Genomic DNA, 22,688 nt, shown 5'->3' on the forward strand with positions numbered 1-22,688 from the left:
AATGGGAAGCACCTATAAAGGCAACCGATTTGAGATCCTTCCTTGGTTTTGTGAACTACTATAGTCGGTTCATCAATGCCTATTCAGCAAAGACACCGTTGACCAAGTTGCTAAAGAAAACAAGCCGTGGGTTTGGATGGAGCATTGTCAAAAGGCATTTGCAGGTCCTAAGGATGCTGTGACAGATGAGCCAGTCTTGGCGTTGCTTGACTTTGCCAAGACATTCGAGGTGCATACAGATGCTTCATCATTTTCCATTGGAGGTGTCTTGATGCAGGATAGGCATCCCATAGCATTCAAGAGCTGCACTTTGAGTGAGATAGAGCGACATTACACGGTGCAAGAAAAAGTGATGACTCAATTATGCATTGTTTTCACACATGGCAACATTACTTTCTTGGATCGAGGTTCATGGTAAAGACCGACATTGTGGACACTAGCCACTTTAAGACGCAGAGGAAGCTCACACCAAAGCAGGCTAGGTGGTAGAATTCCTTGGCTGAGTTATTATTTGCTAGAGTATATGCCGGGCAAAGATAACATTGTAGACGATGCCTTAAGCTGGAAAGCCGAGCTTGCTACTATCACTTAATCAAGTTGGGACATTCGTATGGCTATAAAAGAAGGCATGCAATATGAACCAGTAGCCATATAGCTTATATAGTTAGCCACCCAAGGCAAGACGATACATTTTTAGGTAAAAGATGGCATATTGCTTACCTAATATGGTATTAGGGCCTTGGTTAAGTCAGTCTACTATTGGTCACGGATGCGAGGTGACATAGAGTGTTAAGTGCAGACCTGCTTGGTGTTCCAATCGGACAATGCTGAGCAACAACAACCCATAGGAATTTTTGAGCCGCTACAATTTGCAGAGAGTCCATGGGGAGCGTGACTATTGAATTTATCGCTTGTCTACCAAAGTCTGATGGTTATAATACTACCATGGTGGTCGTGGATAGATTTTCTACGTATGTCACTTTCATGTCCGCCTCACCAGGTTGCACAACTAAGTAAGCCACCAAGCTATTCTTTAAGATAATGGTGAAGAATTAGGGCTTACCAAGGCATATCATCAGTGATAGATACCCCCACTTTCCTAGAAACTTTTGGAGGGAGTTGTTCGGAATACTTGGCAGTGGCACAGAGCTGTAATTTTTCACTAATCTACACCCGCGGACAGATGGACAGACAGAATAAATCAATGCCTTATTGGAGTGCCACTTGAGGCATTATCTCAGAGCTCATAAGAAAGATTGGTCAAGACTCTTGGAAATAGCCTAATTCTCTTATAACTTGCAGCACAGTTAGTCCACGGGGCGGACACCATTTGAGCTAGCCACAGGCTAACAACCATAGACTCAACATTCACTACCTATATCGTTCAAGAGGAAGAGTTTGGTAGCTTATCATATGGTCAAAGGATGGAAGGATCAGCTTGATACTGCTAAGTCCTACTTGGATAAGGTAGCTAAGAAGAAAAAGAAGTTTGCGGACCGTAAGTGGCATCCCACAGACTGTAGAGTTGGAGACATGGTCATGGTAAAGTTTAACTCGAGACAGTTGAAGGCACTATGGCGCATGCATCAGAATTTGATTCGCAAGTATGAGGGTCCATTTAAAATCGTAGCCAAAGTGGGCAAGATTTATAACAAGCTTGACATGCCACCATATCTTAGGATCTATCATGTGTTCCATGCCAGCATGCTTAAGCCGTACCATGTATGGATGATCCTAGTAGAGACCAATCAAGTTGCGCACCAATTAATATCACCACCTCACATGATCGAGATACTGAGGCTATTATTGATTACCAAGCCAGGAAAAAAATAAGGGCAGAAAGCCACCGCTCTGTTCCTCATCCATTGGAAGGGGAAATAACCGGAGGAGGCCACGTGGGGACGATATAAAGACTTAGGGCAATTCAAAGATAAGATACGAGAGTTTATGCAGCCGCATTGCACTGTAGTCATTGAAATATTAGGTGGGGGAGAGTGAGATGACCTGCAATTTTATCATGCCTTATAGGTGCCATTTGGCACATATTTTTTTTAATGTGAAAGCTTACATAGGAAGGAGACTAGAACACGTGGGAAAGTTTAGGAGAAATATACAGATTTCTTCATGGAAGACCTTAGAACCCTATGGAATTACTAGGAAAGTCCTTAGATTTTTCTAGATTTGTAGATAATTCTAAAAAAAGTCCTTATCTTGTAAAATACTAAAGACTTGTACAACAATTAATATTTACACACTATCCCCTAGGAGACTAGCATACATAGGATGCCATCCATTTGTAAATCATCAAGAGAACGATTCAACTTCTCTCTAATACAAAGATTATTTGGTAATTCCCTTGTGTTCTTTCTATCATTTTCTTAGCAATTCCTAGTGTTTTAGGCCGATTTAGCATAGCAAGATCATGAGAAAATTGTGCATGAACATGAGCGAGTTGTAAAGTGTTGCACATGCGCTTATTCGAAGTCTTGGGACGTGGAATTACTCATAAAAATATTTGTCAAAATTATTGTATGCGGGGAAATCAGGAGACCAATTTTCCTCGACATAGTGCTTCGAAGAGCGAATCCCGAAGGCATGGGATCTCGGTTTGGTTCTCCCCTCGAGACCTAGCCGATGCCTTGCTCAGATCGAGCATCGATTAAGACCCTGATGAGCGAAGATATTCCCCGAGGGATGTGTCTGGGGCCTACGAGACTTCTCCAAGCGGCTCGATGCCAGTTCTCCTACAAAGAAAAGCAGGCTGTCACGTCTCGTTCTTTTATTGTATTTGTCATGCTAAGTTTGGACGCCCCCTTTTTTCTATAAAAGAAGGGTCACCAATACCTTGTAAGACATCTCCTGTTGGCCTTACAAAGAAATAATAATATTCTCTCTCTCTCTCTCTCTTTCTCTAAATTCCTCTCTAAGTTTTAAGTCATATTCATCGATAGCTATTCTCTCGGTTTGCCTATTATATCTCGCCTTAGCATTTTATTATTTCTTAGTCTGTTCTTCAAACGCTTGACTCAAAATTGATCATATAAAGCCTTATTTACTTGTGTATTTATCTGCTATTCACCTTCCCTATCACCCTCGACAGACCCGAGGTAGGCTCGAGGCCTAACCCTGAGGTACCCCCTGGTTTGCTCTAAAGACCGGGAACGATCCCTTACTGGTTCGATTATCGTTTTGGGTAGCTCGATCTTTTACTGTTTTACTCCATGTTTTAGCATTAATCACCCTTACAAACTAGCTCGGGAATAGATCACATATTTTTAGAGTTCCATTTATAAATTTAATTGTCTTTACCATTTTTACGGTAAACAATTATCAATAGTCTTTTTTCTTAAACGTCTTACCTAACACTCCAATAATTAAGAAAATAACAAATTTTTTGAAAAAGAAGCAATTAATGTTTCTTTGATTTCGTAAAACGTCAAACTAGAACAAAGTCAATTTGCCAAAATAACTAATATATTTAAAATTGTAAGACCCGGGAAGTCCAAATTTCTACTTGGGTCAGTCAAGGCTTAGAAGTTGAGCCGGAGTTAGGGAAGCCACATGAAAATGCCTTAGCTATACACATGAAGGGAGATTCAGAGTGAACCATAATCCACAGTATTCCATGAGCATCCGGAGCTACTTACGAGTGTCTGGAATATCCTATACGTATCCAGAGAACAACCACATAAAAGGCGGGGTTTCTGGAAGAAACCCTATGCGCTAACCTTGGGTTGCTATCTAAGGAACGTTATAGGACGAAGAGAGAGAAACAAAGATATTCTACCGAAGTGGTATATTATTCTCACTACAAGAAAATAGAGCTACGACGATATTTTTTAAATGTCGTTTTAAGTGACATAAATGTCACAAAATTATTTACCGACATTTATTTGACATTTATAATAAATCTCGTAAATTTCAATATCGAGAATTTTACGACATTTACATTAATGTTGGCAAATAATTAATGACATTTTATCTACGATATTTTATCAAATGTCACCGGCTTGTATGTAAACTCAATGTAGTTGCGACATATAAAGAAATGTCGCCAAATCTTACTCATCCTTTACATATACATAGAAATGTCGGTAAATTATTTTGGGCCAATAACTTTGTATCGTTTCCATATACTTAAAGGAAATATTAGTCTTTTATATAGCAACACAATCAATCATTCACAGAATTTTGGAACTACAATGTCATACACTACACAAAAAAATTATATTGAAAGAAAATAGTCAGTTATACATTATTTTTTATAAATCTTACAACACCATTTAATAATGGTTCTCAAAAAATATAAATTATTCTACTTGTACATCTTCAGAACAAACTGAATGCTAACTAAAAATAAACTCCAATACTGACTACAAGAATATTGATTCACAACAGTTCAATAGGTACTGCATACTATAGAGGCAACTGGAACCTCTACGGGAACACCCTTTGCTCAATACTATTCACTTCTTGCCTCTAATTTTTGCATATCGACCTGAGATAAACCAAATAATAAAGGCATAAATCAAAAGTTAAAAAAGATGAGGTAACAAAAACCAGTTAGCAGGCAACTTCAATAGAAATTATATGGCAAATGGTATCAGTTGCAAGGTTAGAATCTGCACAACTTAAAAATTTCCATAAAAAACATGTGATCCATAAAGTAAGAAAATGCATACGGTGCTTGAACACTCATACAACTGTTTAGATAAAATAAATGCAACACGGAATAATAATACAGAAGAAAAAGTTCTCTCTATCCTTTTACTCTAATCATCTTCCTACTCCCTTCTAGCTAAGCATGACATTTGAATTATAGAGCTCAATTGATGTTCTGTTATAATCATTTAGAAGATTGACACCTTGTGAACCACAAGAATTTTCTTGATCTCACTGATATTGTGAAGAGACTATCCTTTGACAAGGATGACGGACCTTGAGTATGCTCCTAATGGAACTCATTTTGAGCACCTGCAAGATAATCTTGTTAGTAGTGAATTTCGTGCTAATCATTCATGCTAGTCTCTTGATTAAGTGATAAACAATATAAACTAGATACTTACTTATCCCAGTTGAAGATGATCCCCTTGACTAGCCTGCAAGGATGGGAACCACAATCAACTTGAATTCATAGGCCATATTTTGTTACTGATCATGATACAGTCATATTTCTCATGGATATACATAGTAATAACATCCATATTCATACCGAAAAATAAAATGCCATCTCCTTTACGGATCCAACATTGTAAGTCCTTCATGAGCAATGAGCTTATTGTTATCTAGTGCTACAGTTACAAAGCTTTCTTCCCTCTGGTGGACTGATATTGAGTATTTATCTGTCAAGAAAACTTAATCTTGCTTGTTTGCCTACTGAGATTTTGGCATCGTAGGTATGAATAGTTATTCTACTAGACTAAAAGATTGTTCTTTCAGACATAAATGTAATTCTAACCTACCAAATGCAAAAGCTAGATGTTTCCTATTTCTAAGGCACAGTTTAGTTTCTGACTTATCCAAGCAAAATTTCTTTAATTTGGACTTGCAGGTACCTTTCTACAGTCATCTTACCTCTGTTAGAACCTATAATCCTAATCAATTAATCAAGAAATAATTTACATGGATTAAGAAAGAGCTTAGCGAATAAGCATAAACTATAACAACAGAACAGTAAAAGAAATCATATTAAAGATAAGAATAAGATAAAGTTCAATGGAAGAAATAATCAACCACCGAAATGAAATAAAAATTGCAAATATGCAGTCACATAGAAAATAAAGAATGATGCAGATAAAGGTTTACCCCCAAAATGATCAATTTCAGCACTCCACAATAGCCATGTACCTTGAACGTAAACAGAGAACTATTAATTTCATAAATAAATCCTATCTACCACTTCCCAAACAAATCATCAGCAAGCATAACAAATTTCAATACATCATAATAAAGGAAAAGGTCACCACCATTTTAAAGGCAGAAAATTCAATCCAATTAACATAATAGAACGGAAATCTAAGATAAAATATTTGAGAATTATCAGTAGTATTTGTCATGCTTAGAGTTCTATAAACGATGTAAGGATAAACTAGTTGTCTCCCCTTTCAATTCTGGACGTCACACTGAGATTTACTTATCCCCAAATCGAGGGCGACTCTTAAGGTTCGAGAAATAGATCGAGTGCTGGAAAGGCATATGAAGCGAGTCCAAAGAAAATGGCAGAAAATTCATATAGACTGTTGCAATTTTGGGAGAACCTCAACAATGTCGTGAATACGAGACAACGGCATCAGTCTTTTGGGTCTAAGAAAAGAGGAAGACTGCTAGGGTTTTTGAGAAAAAATTGTAGACGAGGCATATACTTAATATATTTTTAGATTAGTAATTTTACAAATGTAACAAATATCCTTCATTAGCTATAAATGTCAGTAAATACCGACTCACATAGCTACGTTTCTATTAATGGTCGTAATAACTGTGTCATTTTTTATTAAATGTCATTGAATTTATGACTCTTTTTTTTAAGTGTCATAAAATTAGTCTTTTTCTGACATTTATTTCACACGTCACTGATTAAATATCGTCGTAGTCCTCTTTTCTTGTAGTGTCTAGAGAGAAGGAGGAACATATCTTTCATAAATACTCATCAAAGTGAGAACTTATGGGGCATTTATGTTACACTATCACCATTTAAATCCTAACAATTTTTATGAACTAAATCTATAGGATTCTATCTCAAGATTCAAGAATGTCGACCAAGACCTAAGCTAGGGTTTTAAACTCAAAAAGATAAATCTCTGCTTCAAATCATATACAAGTTTAATATGGATCTTTGAGGATTGTAATGAGTTGAAAAAACATCATTTTGATGAGAAATACAAGTTCTTAGAGCAAGTTATGAACTAGGGTTCGTTATAAATAGTAAATGGGTAGGGTTGAATGTTGAACTTGGGTTATTAATTCTCTTCTACCTATTTTGTTATGTAGCTTTACTTAGTGACTTGGAAACTAAGAAGCTAAGCCAACTTCGATATAGATTAAGTTATGTTGAGCTAACCTCCCTCTCATAAAGTCATTCTCTCCTAAAGTTCTATGACTTAATGTGTCTTCATGACTAAGTAACTCCTAATATACCATGTTTCTTTTTTCAAGATTTGAGATTTCTTCATGATAAATGTTGTAACTATTTCTAGCTTTCAAATGAAAGCGAATGAATGTTAATGTTTTCCAAGAACTTAATGTGTGGCCATTGAGTTGAACATAAAGGAATTAATTTTTGCCAAAGGTACTGGAGTAAATAAAATATTTTGCGGATCTTGCTAAGTAACCGAGAAGGTATTCATCAAAGATGCTTAATAGCAGAAGCTATACATGCCGGTGTATATCTTGGCCAATTAGATAATCTCCCTTAGTAGGGGATAATAAAATTGCTTGCAAACTATTGTTGATCCACACAATATAGTGATGAGATGACTTAGCCGATGGGACAAGATCGGTCACCATGATGTACACATGGTGGTTTAATGGAATATCGATAACTAATAAACTCTCGCTTAAAAATAAAGTTTATTTAAAGTTTAAATTCTTTTCTTTATGTATTGAGAAACAAAATGAAATGTTTATTGTTTAGAACTGTATACCGTTCTCATGTATCCCCTTTAATGTTATTATCCCATTTCTATGTGAAAGAGTTTATGATGCATACAAGTACTCTTTATATTCTTACGTCCCTTTTTTAGGGTACTGCACCTCTTTTCTAGATGCAAGTATTGGCACTCCTGATGGTCTAGACCCTTTCTAGCCACTCTCTCATTTCCTCCGGTTGCTGGTATACTCCACCTCATACCGGGGACAGTCTTATGTTTTATGGAAACAAATCTTATTTTTGTTGGGTATTACCGAAGCCCTGTCACATAATTTCTTTTATTCATAATATAGTAGAGGCTCCATAGATACAATGAGTTACGTTATATTTTTTATTTATTTCAATTGAGATGTCACATGGCTTGTATGAATAACTATTTTGACTAATTATTTTGTAAAAGTTATGAGAAGTTTTAAGAAAGAAATGATGTCTGCCGAAATCATGCACAAGTCAAATTCATCTATTCAATGCAAGTTGGTTCAATCGGACATAGAAAAGTAACCAGATGCCGTGTCCAACACCCAAAATTGGAGCATGACCAGTTAAATTTTGACACGGCATGGCGCTAGGTGTCATGTCCATCACCCAAGATCGTGGTTAAAGTTTAAGATTGTCTTAGGATATCTTGGAGCCGTATCTAGTAGAGTTCTTATTATCTGTTTGTTATTGACTACATCTATAATTGAGAGGTTACACAAAATTTAAGAATGTTACTCTTCTTTAATACTCATGATGGCGCGGTAAGAGCTTGGCTCTATGGATGACTTATAATTTGTACGTTGTTACAGATCTAAAAAAAATTGCAGCCAAAGCGAAAGACCAATAATAAGAGTAGTGCTGCTCCGGAAGTGGAATCTAATGATCAGGTATCAATTACTAGGTGTGTCCAAACAACGGGTCGAGGTTTTCAACCAACCATGGTAACCTCCCATCTCGGATACTCCAATGGAAGTTCAAGTGCCTCCTCCAATGATGACTCAATATCCACCTCCAATCTTCTCTCCGGCACTTAATAGTTTGGATATAGATCTTTGGGGAGCAATCCGATTCCTCACATAAATTATGGCTTCTCAAACCCAAAAATATTAAATATGGTTCCATCTATGACTATTCACCAAGGGTATCCATAAGTTCTAGAGTTGGCAAGTTCCTAAATTAAGTTGGATCCTTCAGTGTTCATAGGTACTAAGCCCGAGGAAGACCCATACAAATTCGTTGATGAAATAGAGAAGGCCCTCCAGGGTAATGCATGCCACTAAGACAGAGGACACCGAGCTAGCCTGTTTCCAATTGAAAGATTTGTCTTCATCTGTCATGCTCCAAACCTAAAGAGGCGTGCCCGGCACACGTCGCCATACTCGGCCTAAGCGTATCACTCTATAACTGTAAACTCTGGAGGGATAACCCTCAGCTTAGGCCGATGAGGCCATATTCTGAATCATCTGAAAATAATGTCTCTCTCATATGAGGGGTAAACATACCCGAAAACATATACTCCCTCTTTTCCAGTTTATGTGAACCTATTTCCTTTTTGGTCCGTTCCAAAAAGAATGAACCTTTTCTAAATTTGGAAACAATTTAGCTTAAACTTACAATTCTACCCTTAATAAATATTAATTGTTGTACAAATCTTTAGTATTTTACAAGATAGGGACTTTTTCTAAAATTATTTACAAAGCAAGAAAGTTCCAAGGACATTCCTAGCAATTCCATAGGGTTTTAAAGTCTTTCATGGAAAATCTTCATATTTCTCTATCCTTCCCGCACGTGTTAATCTCCTTCCTATGTAAACTTCCACATGCCAAAAATATATGTCAAATAGCATCTCTGTGGCAATGATTCTAGGCGGGTCATCACATTAAGGGGTCGTTTGTTATGTGGGATAAGGTGTAAAATTAAATTTATACCATGTTTGGTTGGCGGTATAAATTTATCTCAGGATAAATTTATACCGTTAACCAAAAATGATATAAATTTAATCCCAGTCTTAATACAAGATATCCTACCTTATCCCATAAAACTTGAAATTATATTATCCCAAGGTAAATTAACGCAGCAATTATAATCCTAGGATTAGGGGTGTACATGGACCGGGTTGGTTCGGTTTTTATCAAAACCAAACCAAACCAACTATATCGGTTTGGATTTGTTCGGTTTTGTCCGATTCGGTTTGAACACTCCTACCTAGGATTATAGTCCCGAGATAATTTGGTTCTGGTTCGCGTACCAAACCACCCTAAGTCCATTAAACACTCTTATAAAGGGTATATAGAGTAAAAAAAGGAGCTTTAAAAGCGTTGCTTTTCCTAAATCCGTGCATATCCAATAAGCACTTGCGTAAAATCTCATCTAAAACTATTCATGCCGTAAAAAGTCAATTAAGCTTAAATACAGACTTCACCGAAATAAATAAAAGATGTTCCAAGAATCCGAATCTGTTAATACTTTGACAGTCCTGGTATAACAACACACGTAAACGTCTTTGCCCTCTGCCGCGGCCAAGTGTACTGAAGTCGCCCAAAAGCAAGAATTTAAGAAATTAAAAAACAAATAGGCTGGTTTTCTGTAAACTAACTTCCAAACGCAAACTCATATATTGAAATTGTTCACATACACCAACTTAATTATATAAAACTATATATATCACTTTCTTGTTTCTTTCGTCTCTTTCAGAAAATATAATTTATGTGTCTAACTTTCATATGAGAATACTTTAGTCTTATGCTCTGATTTGAAGTTTCTTTTTATATCAGTATCTGTGACGCTTTTCGTGTTTATGCATTCTCTAAAAAGTTGAACAACTATCTTTTTTTATTATATATTGTGCCAAAATGCACCTACTACCATCACTTTCTATGTTATATGGATTTCCATTTTGAAACATTTACTTGAAGTTCTATTCTTGAGATAAATGGGCCTCTGTTGAAATTGTTGATTTTGCTATAGAAATGGTATCTTTACGTATGTGAAAGGACTTATCATGGATCTTGAAACAAGAACTTATCAGAATCATGTAAAGGTGAGTCTTGTTTTACGTGTTAATGTCCAGTTCTTTGGCCATATTCCTGATAAAATCAAGACTTTTTGGTGTTGCAGAAAGAATCTTGGAGGACAGTGTTGACATTAGCATATCAAAGTTTAGGAGTTGTATATGGGGATTTAAGTACCTCTCCACTTTATGTGTATAAGAGTACCTTTGCTGAAGACATTGTGCACACGGAGACAAATGAAGAAATCTTTGGTGTTCTTTCGTTTGTATTTTGGACATTGACTTTGGTTCCTCTATTGAAGTATGTGTTCATTGTGCTTAAAGCTGATGATAATGGTGAAGGAGGTACATTTGCTTTATATTCACTCCTTTGTAGACATGCCAAATTGAATCCATTGCCTAGTTTCCAATTAGCAGATGAAGAATTGTCAAATTACAAGAAGGATATTAATACTCATTCCCCAACTACTTTTGGGGCAAAAGTTAAATCAACTCTAGAAAGGTATTGTTGAATTGAATGACCTTTTTATCTTAAAGTTTTCATTGTGCCGAGCTTTATTTACTGGTTATTGTTATTCCTTTATACCTATTTTCTGGTTCTTATGTTGCTGTCATTACCTTGATTTTTCTGTTGATGGTATAGATATAGTGTTTCTTTTCGTCGTCTTGAGCCGAGGGTATTTCGGAAACAACCCCTCTACTCCTCAAGTAGGGGTAAGGTCTGCGTACACACTACCCACCACATACCCCACTTATGAGATTTTACTGGGTTGTTGTTGTTGTTGCTACAAGATTTATGAGAATCTATTGATCGTCACAAATTTGAGTGTTGCAGAACATTCTGATGGAGGTCCATCTCAATTAGAGACGGGTTTTGTAATAGATAGGGTACACTTCTATTTATTTAAATATTTCTTCAACAATTTATTTAATTATATTTCAACAGGTACAGGGTATTACAAAGATTTCTGCTTGTATTGGCTCTTATTGGAGCTTGTATGGTAATAGGCGATGGTATTCTTACACCAGCTATTTCTGGTATGCTTTTGCTTTCTGGTTGGTTGGTTTTAACCTCAATTTGGGAAGTTTGGTGTTAGTTACAAAAAACTTTTATTTTCTTTTGGTGATTACTCTGCAGTTTTCTCAGCAGTTTCTGGTGTTGAACTTTCTCTGGGAAAAGAACATCACAAATGTAAGATTCTTCATATTGTTCGGTGAGATTATGCTGGTATATGCAGCTTTTTATGTGTTCGAACCCAAAGAAATTTGAATGATAAATGTGAATGTGGCTTTCTGAATTTTTCGTCTTTGAAAACATCTTCGGTAGCTTGCTTCTGGATTTGATAAATGGATCTTGACACACTTTTAAAGTTCAAACTGTTACATTTTCATGTGTAAATCAGTTGTAGTTATTCTGCTTAAATACAAGGGTTTTGATTTGGTTCGACAGCAATACAATTGAAATTAAAGATTAAAAACTACTAGTATGATTTTCATAGAGCACTTTAGAAGCCATATGGACTCGGAGTTGAAGGCAGGGTCTCAATTCAGAATATTTCACTTATATTGGCTTGTTCAAAGGTCATGAAATTCTTATTTTTTCTACTTCATTCTGCTTAAACGTTCCATGCTTAGGCTAGGCTTTGTTGCTTATATATTTTGTCACAAAAAGATCCAAACAAAAAGATAAAGTTTTGAATGCTCAATCATGATAATATCAGCTGCTTGGATGTTGGAATCAAATTCTTGTGAAGGGAGCCTTTCCTAATTATACATTCGATGGTGGTGTTTGTCTGGAAAATCTTAATCTATAAAAGGAGAAAAGAAGGTGGCATAAGGGACTATTCTTCCTAACATTAAATTACAAGCTATTAACAAAGAAGTGATTAAGTAATAACCGAACAGATACCTATTTGGTTTTTGGTGGATGAGGAAGTTGGACATTTTTGGTGAATATGTGCTCTATAAAATGGGGCTGCAGTCGAAGCCAAGTGGACAAAAGTGATCCCCACTGTAGTTCTTGGCCAAGACGAATTTGGTTTGTTATATTAAAGGAAGGATCAGTATATGTTGGATGATCTCGAAATGAGGGCCATCCATCATAAACAAACATCTTGCGGCAGTGAAACTAAATTAAAAACTTGATGCCCTCAAGTAGATTGGTGGAGGCCTATTTTATTATGCTTTTAATAATATTGAACTTCTAGAGAAATATTGACTCAACAGCCAGCAGAGATTAACTAGAATCTCGGAGTGTGAGGAAGTATGGCTTTACTTTGCTAACATCCATTACTTGCATCTATAGATGGTGACTGTCATTGAGACTCACTGAATTTCATTGGTTAGAAATGTCTATGGTGAATATAAAGGAACTTGCAGAGGTACAAGTTAAAATTGAGCATTGACAGGTTAATCATTTTGTGCTTTAGCAATGTTTGCATTTTTGCTGTGGCAGTTATGGTTGTTTGCCCCACTGGATGGGGAATTATGCTAACGGCATTTATACAGTGAGATAGGTACTCGTAGCTCTGCATGTTCTGTCTCGTGGAGTTCCAATATTTGAGAAATCTTAGGATAGTGTAGTTTAGTCTCCACTGCTAATTATTGTATTTCCAATCATATTAAGGATTTTGAATTAAATTGAAGTCTTATTACCTATGCCAAAAAAGACATGCTATACTTTCTTCTGAATTATGAAAATTTTGCAGATGTGGAAGTCCCAGTTGCTTGTATCATACTGATAGCCTTGTTTTCCCTTCAACATTATGGCACCCACAGGGTTGGATTTTTGTTTGCACCTGTTGTCGTGACTTGGCTTCTTTGTATCAGTGCTATTGGTATATATAATATAATACACTGGAACCCTTATGTGTATCGAGCACTGTCTCCTTATTACATGTACAAATTTCTAAAGAAAACTCAAACAAGAGGGTGGATGTCCTTGGGAGGAATCCTTTTGTGCATAACAGGCATGTATAGTTTGTTGTCTTCTCAAGAGGATAGTTGTCCGCTTCTCTTCTTTAAATTCTATGATCACCTAATACGACATTTCATTCTGTCAGGTTCAGAAGCAATGTTTGCTGATCTCGGACACTTCTCCCAGTTGTCAATAAAGGTATGTGTTCATCCTTCCTTTTCTATGTCCAGTTCTTTCAACTGCAAAATCTGACTGAAAGTATGAGATAATATTAAAAGAGAAAGAAATACACCAATCATATGCATCATAAAAGCTGAAAGACCACTACTGTGTTAAAGTCAAGAGGCATGAATCATTAAATCGGATCAGTCTATATGGTTTTAATTCCTCTGTGTAGTACAAACTTCTCCTAAATTAAACTGTGGAGAAGATTTCTCTTCTGAAAATAAAAAAAGCATTTCTGATTGATCTCCTTGCAAAGTCATACATGCAAGTCTTTGACAAATCAGTCTCGCATGATTGCTAGAATTTGATCTTGATGAAATGTAACAAATATAATAAGTAGTTCAAATACTTGTGAATCGTGATGATGTAAATGACTCTTAGCTGTTATTCAGTCGGAAGTTATTACAGTTGTACCATAATCACTTGTATCACCGCCAATGTTTTTATAATCTGATGAGAATGTAGTTAAAGGAAAAGGATAACGAACTAGAGACATGAAGAAATACAGTTTGAAGATAGATTCTGTTTAGTTACTATATTTTGAAGGTTCTCCTTTTGGTTGTAGAAAATGAGATATTCGAACCTAGTCCCTTTGGTGAATTGTGCCCACTCATACACTTTGTATCATAGTGAAACAGTAACATTGTCTAAGAGACTAGTTCCATTTTTGCAGATTGCTTTTACCTCCATAGTTTATCCATCACTTATTCTTGCGTATATGGGGCAAGCTGCTTATCTATCGCGACATCATGTAATGGAGAGTGACTATCAGATTGGCTTCTATGTTTCAGTACCTGGTACGTATTACAAGAGTGGCTTTTACCGGGAGAATTGTAGAGTAGGCAAACTCAGCTAATGATTGACATTTTAGACTCTTGCTTCAGAAAAATTAAGATGGCCGGTTCTGGTGATTGCTGTACTGGCTGCAGTAGTGGGGAGCCAAGCCATCATCACTGGAACCTTTTCAATTATTAAACAATGCTCTGCGCTGGGATGCTTCCCTAGAGTCAAAATACTGCATACGTCGTCAACAATACATGGTCAGATTTACATCCCAGAGATTAACTGGACCTTAATGCTACTATGTTTGGCTGTTACTATTGGTTTCAGAGACACCAGAAGGATGGGAAACGCTGCAGGTATGGCTTTAATCATGTTCATAAAGGATAGCAAAATTCTTTTGTGTGGAAATCATTTGGACTGGTTTTCATGTTTAATTTTGCTAATGGATTCTCTATCTCTTGTGCATACATATGCTCATTTGTTTAGAAATTCTGTTTTCCATTTGTTTATGAAGTGGTCTAATATATCCCTTATCCCTAAAATTTTCCCTTCGCATCAGGTTTAGCTATCATAACTGTCATGCTGGTCACCACTTGCTTGATGTCATTGGTAATTGTTTTGTGCTGGCACCAGAGTGTTTCCCTCGCAATTTGCTTTGTGATCTTCTTTGGGACAATTGAGGCTTTATATTTCTCTGCTTCTTTGATTAAATTTTTGGAAGGAGCATGGGTGCCTATTGCCATGGCTTTTATTTTCATGATAGTAATGTGCATTTGGCACTATGGCTCACTGAAAAAGTATGAGTTTGATGTTCAAAATAAGGTCTCGGTTGACTGGCTACTGAGTTTAGGTCCTAGCCTAGGCATTGTAAGAGTCCGTGGCATTGGCGTCATACACACTGAGCTTGTATCCGGAATCCCAGCAATATTCTCACACTTTGTTACCAATCTTCCAGCGTTCCACCAAGTCTTAGTTTTCGTTTGTGTTAAATTTGTCCAGACTCCTCATGTTAGACACGAAGAACGGTTCCTTGTTGGATACATTGGCCCAAGAGAGTATCGCGTCTATAGGTGCATCGTCAGATATGGTTATCGTGATGCTCACAAGGATGATTCCCAGTTCCAGGATGATCTTGTATGTAACATAGCTGAGTTTATACGGACGGGAAATACAGGGTTGAACAGTAATGCTGCAGATTTAAAGAGTTTTGAGGACATGACTGTTGTTGGAACTGCTTCAACTCACATATCTGGAGTTCAACTTCGTAAGGACGACGAAGTGAAATCTGACTCAGTTGGAACGTCGGAACTTAGAGAAATACATCCTTCACAGATAACCAAGGCTAAGAAAAGTGTGAAGTTTGTCATATCAGAAACTACAAGGACCGGCAGAGGCGCGCGCGAGGAGTTGAGAGAACTGATGGAAGCTAGAGAAGCAGGCATAGCTTACATATTGGGGCATTACTATGTCCAAGCCAAAGAAGGATCTAGCTTATTCAGGAAAATAGTTATAAATTATGGGTATGAGTTTCTGAGAAGGAATAGCAGACGACTCACCTATGCGTTAACTGTACCTCATGCTTCTACTTTAGAGGTAGGAATGGTCTACCATATATGATTTTGGCGTATAGAGGATAAAGAAATAATGAAATATGTACATACGTTTGTAGTTTTCTGTAAGGATACGAGGGAAGTGTTAACATTATTATGATTGAGGATGAGTAATGTGTACCATATTGTTAGCCAATGCTATTTGCCTAGGTAAGGCTAGATGGTGTCTTATATATTTTTCAATTATATAACGATATTTATACATATCACGGATTATGGGCTCCCTTAGGATTGAGTATCACTACTAGAAATTCAGGGAAAATCGACCAAGCATACCGACCAAGTTGATCGGTGGACAAAAGCGACGAAAAAACCGTCCAAAACGGATGGAAACTACAAAAAAATATTTTACATTTTTTTAAAATTACATATCGACCGAAATTGGTCGGTATATTGGTCAAACATTTGACCGCTGTAGTCAGACTTGCTTAGTCAATGCATCTTTTTGATTACCGACCAACATTGGTCGGTAATATGGACCCACACTTTAAAATTTTAATAATTATATTATTATTTAAAATATTTTATAAGATTAATAGAATTTATAGTTAAGTGTACCGACCAAAGTCGGTCGGTTATTGCAGGGGAAGATTTTACCGACCAACTTTGGTCGGTAGATGTAATTTCTGGAAAAGAACCGACCAACTTCGGTCGATTCATAGGTCAAACATGGTCAAACTATTGAATTACATTAATATTTACTATCTAAATAATATAGATGTAATCTGTTAACACTTTATTTTGTAATAAAAAATAATGAATACACCAACATATACTATAACAAGCTATATATAGTTAAAGTAGTACAACAAAGAGTGTGTGTGTGTGTATATATAGGTATAGCCGCATCTAAGAACACGAAGCGCTAGGGCCACATGGTCGGGTTCTTTTGGGGATAGACTTGTGAAGAAACAATAATCTAATTAGTATATATAGTTGATCATCATCAAATATATCTATTTGTAAATTGATTTATTCAATCAACTTATAACTTACTTAGATGCATCGAATATTAAGAACAAAACGTTTCGACTTATATCGATGAATATTAAAAACAAAACGTCTCGACCTATATCGATTAATCTACGTGATGCATTATTAGTGATGAAAGAATAAAATATAGAAGAATTAATACTAAACATCTTCGACATGTATATATAGATCACAAACTAAAGAAACGAAAGAAGTTATTAGCATTAAGTAAACGAGTTAATATAACAATCGACTAAACATATATAAAATAGAATAATATTGGTTTATCAATTCATTAATTGATAAAGCTTTTGTACGTAGTAATGTATGTGATCGATCATCAATTACAATATAGTGTATGTCTCTCTCTTTGTGTGTGTGTGTATGTGTGTGTGTGAAATTACTCATATACTTAATTATAACTTAGAAAATTAACTTAGATAGATGAATACAAAAGGTAAAACGTCTTGACCGATATTTATTAATCTATGGGATTTGTAATTAGTTATAAAACAAATGAATATATAAGACGAAATGTGGAATTTAAATAAAATAAACATCTCATATATATACCTTTATTTTTTTTATTATGATTGATTAATTATATATATGTGTGAATAAAATATATGCTTTATAATTTATTAAAAGTAATCAGTTAATATAATATTTTATAAAGATTATGATTATAGTTTATAATTATTTATAGTAAATAGATATGTGAATAAAATAAATGCTTATAGCTTATAATAATTTTTTATAGTTTATAATATTTTAAGAAATAAAAACACAAAAAAAAATTTACTTTTTTTTAGAAAAAAATAACCGATCAAAGTTGGTCGGTTAATAGTCAAATACAGTCAACGCCTTGTCATTTAGTGTACCGACCAACGTTCGTCGGTAATTCTAATTCCAGATCCCAAATACGGGATTTTACCCTCATTTCTCTTACTCTTTTCTCAAAATTTTCTAACTCTCCACTCTCTTTTCCCTCACACACACAACATCCTTCCCCCTCTCCTTCTCTATTTTCCTCACACAAACTATATTCCCCATTCCATGTCGCTACTGCCCCCACCCCTCCCGCCGCCGTTGCCGCTGCCAGTTACTACGGCCTTCACTGCCGCTCCCCTCCACCTCCTAAAAACTTCAGGTTTCGATTTGAACTTACATTGTTTGTATAACTTTAATATTTTTTATTTCGTTATGAATTAGTTAATTATTGTTTAAATTTGAATTTTATTGAAATCTAGGGTTTAGGTCATGTTAAAATTGAATTGAATTTAATTGATTATCTAGGGTGTAAATTCAATGTTTGAGTTTGTATTGACCTGAGTAGTTTTGTTAGGAATTGAATGTTTATCTTTGAATTGAATTGTATTATATTGTGTGAGGTTAATTGAATTGTTAGGGTATTAATTGAATTGTTCAGTGTATGGGTTGAACTTTTAGGATATGAATTGAACTTTTAGGGGTAATGGTTGAACTTTTTGGATGTGAATTGAACTTTTAGAGATAATTGTTGAACCTTTTGGCCATGATGTTGTATATACGAGTTTTGATACGTGGTTCAAACAGTTTGTAAGTTTATCCTGATAATGTTCTTCTAAAATTCCCGCTATATATATATATATATATATATATATATATATATATATATATATATATATATATATATGGTTATGCTAACTTATGAATTGTTTTTAACACTATGTAGGTAAATAATCCAAATAATGGTGTAAATCAAATTTTGAAAGATATATCTTGGGGACCTGGGCTTCAGGTCACAATAATATTTAAGTACGTAGTGAATAGTTATAAGTTTCATACAGAGGATTGCTCTAAAAATAAAAATAACAACAACAGGGAGGTGTGGTTTCAAGGTGCTGATGGTAACCAAGTTGGAGATATTGATTATTATGGTGTGGTCAAAGAAATATTACAATTAGAATATACAGGTTGGCCATATAAGAAATTGATACTCTTTAGATGCAAGTGGTTTGATTCAAATTAACAAAAGATACAAGAGTACACCACCAATACAACATAATTGATGTTAATCATATGAGGGAGTATGATCGCTATGATAGCAAGTGTATTATGCTCCTTATCCATTGCGGGGGAATAAGTCCGATTGGTGGGTTGTAATCAAAACTAAGCATGTAGATAGGGTGGAAGTAGAATGTGATAGATGTTGCATATCAAAATATCTCCAGTGTTCACCAAATAGTGGATGATCAGTTGGAAAATAATTTGGAACATCCTAAACACATATTGGAAGAAGTTGATATAAATGAAGTAACAATTATAGAAAATGAGTACAAAGAATCAACTGATGAAATTCAAACAAGTGAGGATGAGGAATTCTCGGACGAGGAACAATACGTCAGCGAGGATTAAAAAGTTGGTTTTTCAAAGCACTCTCGTTTTATAACTAATTTCTTATATGTTTCAATCTAAATATACATTATATTACTAGTTTCTCAGCACATGTGTCACACGTGTATGCCAAGTTATATATACATGATTTTGTAAAATAATATATTAATATTATTAAAATAAAGATTTGAGTGTGTCTATATATATATATATATATATATATATATATATATATATATATATATATTCTATGAAGAATAAATTATAATTTTTAGTAGATCGTCTTTGTTGTCGACTTCAAGATGATTGGATATCATCTAAGCTACAAAAATAAGCTTTACAAATTAGTTAGAAACATGTAATTCCTTTTACTTTGATTTTATGGAGCACAAATTAAGATATAATGAAGCGTATCTCTCCTAATACTTTTTTGTAGATGATATTCTTAGTATATATATGTTCCATTCATCTATTTCAATTTCTTTGTCATAACCAGAACTCTTGTTATCGATACTAATATATTTTTTGAAAATGTAACTTGAAGGGCCATGTGAGGAAACAACACTAAACTGGCTTCTCAAATATATTTTCCTCTTTAAATTTGTCATAGCACTACAAATCAATACAAGCACATCAGTTCGAATAAAAGAAAGTGTATTGTTCAAAATATGTGTGATGAACTTTTATGTCTGGGGCAGTGCATGCAGCACGTATATTGAAAATGAACTGCATGATAAGTATATCACCTGATAAAAACAATCTTTAATCTCATTTATTTTTACGTATTGAAAGGCACTAATTATGCATCAGTTGATGTATATCTAGCAGGAGTAAAGTAATGCATATTTATTATGTCAAAGAATAAACAGGTTTTGCAGCAGGTTCCGAGCTCCCTGCCATTGTTCACACGAAGAGCATCCTTAGCCAGCTTGTGTTCTGGTTTGTTGGCCTCTCTGAAGTTGTGCTCCACTGTTTGAACTTTCACCTGGTACATCAATAACCTACAGTCATAAATAATATTGTTAAGTAGCGTGTAACCATGTTGTAGACATAGAATGACGTCTGTGGAGTCTGTCTCCACATCAATGTTAGTAAAACCTTGTTCCCTTGCTAGTTGAAGGCCTTTCTTTAATGCCATAAGTTCTACATGCAGGGGGGATAGACTATAAGAAGATCCCTGGAACCCCAGCACCCATATGCCAGTGCTATCCCTAAATAAACCACCGAAGCCACATGTGGATGTTTCATTATTGAAGGAGCTATCTATATTAATCTTAATATGGTGAGCAGCAGGTTTGATCCATTTAACAGAAATAGGTATGTTTGTTGGATGCATAGGTTCCTTTTCAGTGAGAAATTTGTATTCAACCGCTAACTTGTAAGAATAGTGTATATATGCTTTGTTCATAGTGTTATTATAGAGGTTGTTATTCCTGTTTTTCCAAATTGTCCAAATCGCAAAGGGAAACATATCATGCCAATCTATGTGGCCCTTTCCTAGAGAAAAATTTAGGTCATGAATATTGATCAACCAATGGTTTGTCGAGTTGTAGCCACTCATATTGATGCCTAACTGAAGTCAGGAGTCTTTGACAACTGAGCAATGCATGAAGATGTGGGTAATATTTTTCTTATCGTGCTTGCAAAAGGAGGATCAATGTTGATTCCAATGTGGTTTAAGTAGGTTCTAGTTGGTAGTTTGTTGTGGAGACATTTCCATAACAGGAACTTTATTTTGTTTGGACATTTTAGGTCCCAAACCCAATAAAAATCTTGAGTTACATTGGGGTGGGTGTTTGGGAGATTATAGCCAGACTTACTAGAAAAAAGATCATTTGTGGTTAGTCACCATATCGGAATGTCACAATTGTAGTTGTTTGGAGTGGTGGCTTTAATCTTGTTTAATAATGGAGCATGGATTTGCAAAGATATTTTGGACAAGTCCCACTGGTTGTTAATCCATAAGTCCTTAATAGTGAGTAAATTTTCATTATGACCTAGAAGACCATAGATACATTAATGTAACGGAGGAGATTGGCGGATCCAACAATTTTCCCAAGCATTTAGAGAAGAAAATTTGTGGGGGATCCAAGTAATGCCTTTTCTACAAATCTCCCATCCCTGGATAATGCTATTCCATATAAATGAGCTATTTTTATTGTTATTTCTATTACCATGGAGTTCGTGGATAATCTTAACCCAAGGTGAGCGAGCATTTGCTAGGAGTCTCCATGAAAGATTGGCTAGGTTAACCAAATTCTTATTTCTAGCAGTACGGATCCCTAAACCACCCTCTTTTTTTGCATGGTGATAGTGTCTCATTTTATTAGGTGGAGTTTTGTAGAGGTAGAATTTGTGCCCCATAAGAAGTTACACTGAATTTTATCAATGTTTTAAGAGTCTTTGAGGGCAGTAGGGAATATTGCATAATGTGATTAGGCAATGAATTTAGGCACGAAGTCACTAAAGTATACCTGCCTGCCATAGTAAGGCAATTTGATTTCCATGCAGCTAGTCTAGATAGCATGTTATCAATAACAAATTAAAAATCAGATGCTCTAGGTTCGGAATTTGTAATTGGAAAGCATAGATATTTACCAAAGGTGTGACAAATATTCATATTAAGGATAGTAGAAATGTTGCTGCAAACATTTTTCTGGCAATGTTTGGACACAACAATTTTTGATTTGGCTCTATTGATGGATTGACCAGATAGGGAGCAGAAGAGGTCAAGACAATGCTTAATATTATGAATGATTTTATTATTGATTTTGGCCATTAAGGTAAGGTCATCAGCGAAAAATAAGTGCGATAGCTGGTAATTATTTTTACCTATAGTTATGGGGTCCCAGCGTCTCATGTCAAAATTATGGCTGATGAGAGTGGATAACATCTTCATACATAATATAAATAGGTATGGGGACATATAATCCCCTTGCCTGATACCTCTAGATGGAACAAAATAGTCAGTTATAGAGCCATTGACAAGGATTGCAATCCTAGATGAGAAATACAATTCATAATGAGCTTCGTAATGTTTGGGGGGGGGGGGGAATTAAAGAAGCAAAGGGTTCTGTAGATGAAGGACCATTCAAGGCAATCAAAAGCCTTTGCTAGGTCAATTTTTACGAGCATAATATGATTTTTCCCACGATATTTGTTCATTTTGAG

At 35.4% G+C, this 22,688-nt stretch overlaps 1 protein-coding gene and 1 long non-coding RNA gene across 2 annotated transcripts; one reads left to right on the forward strand and one right to left on the reverse strand.

Annotated features, from left to right (window-relative positions):
- On the reverse strand, window positions 4,211-6,392 carry LOC109226512. Its single transcript, XR_002068065.1, has 4 exons — window positions 5,806-6,392; window positions 5,067-5,099; window positions 4,866-4,974; window positions 4,211-4,498 (listed from the first exon to the last, which is right to left on the reverse strand). It is a non-coding gene; the product is annotated as an uncharacterized LOC109226512 (long non-coding RNA).
- On the forward strand, window positions 10,333-16,328 carry LOC109226513 (potassium transporter 6-like). The gene is made up of 9 exons (XM_019391290.1): window positions 10,333-10,664; window positions 10,742-11,136; window positions 11,581-11,672; window positions 11,773-11,826; window positions 13,343-13,603; window positions 13,697-13,749; window positions 14,450-14,573; window positions 14,661-14,915; window positions 15,119-16,328. The coding sequence occupies exons 1-9, from the start codon at window positions 10,626-10,628 to the stop codon at window positions 16,174-16,176; spliced, it is 2,331 nt and encodes a 776-aa protein (XP_019246835.1). The 5' UTR covers window positions 10,333-10,625; the 3' UTR covers window positions 16,177-16,328.

This window comes from Nicotiana attenuata, chromosome 6 (genome assembly GCF_001879085.1).
Source record: "Nicotiana attenuata strain UT chromosome 6, NIATTr2, whole genome shotgun sequence".
NCBI lineage: Eukaryota > Viridiplantae > Streptophyta > Magnoliopsida > Solanales > Solanaceae > Nicotiana > Nicotiana attenuata.

Coding starts and splice junctions, on each gene's coding strand:
- LOC109226513 (XM_019391290.1), top strand. CDS start 10,626: ATGGATCTTGAAACAAGAACTTATCAGAATCATGTAAAG. Junction 11,137..11,580: donor GTTAAATCAACTCTAGAAAG/GTATTGTTGAAT, acceptor ATATTTCAACAG/GTACAGGGTATTACAAAGAT. Junction 11,673..11,772: donor TCTTACACCAGCTATTTCTG/GTATGCTTTTGC, acceptor ATTACTCTGCAG/TTTTCTCAGCAGTTTCTGGT.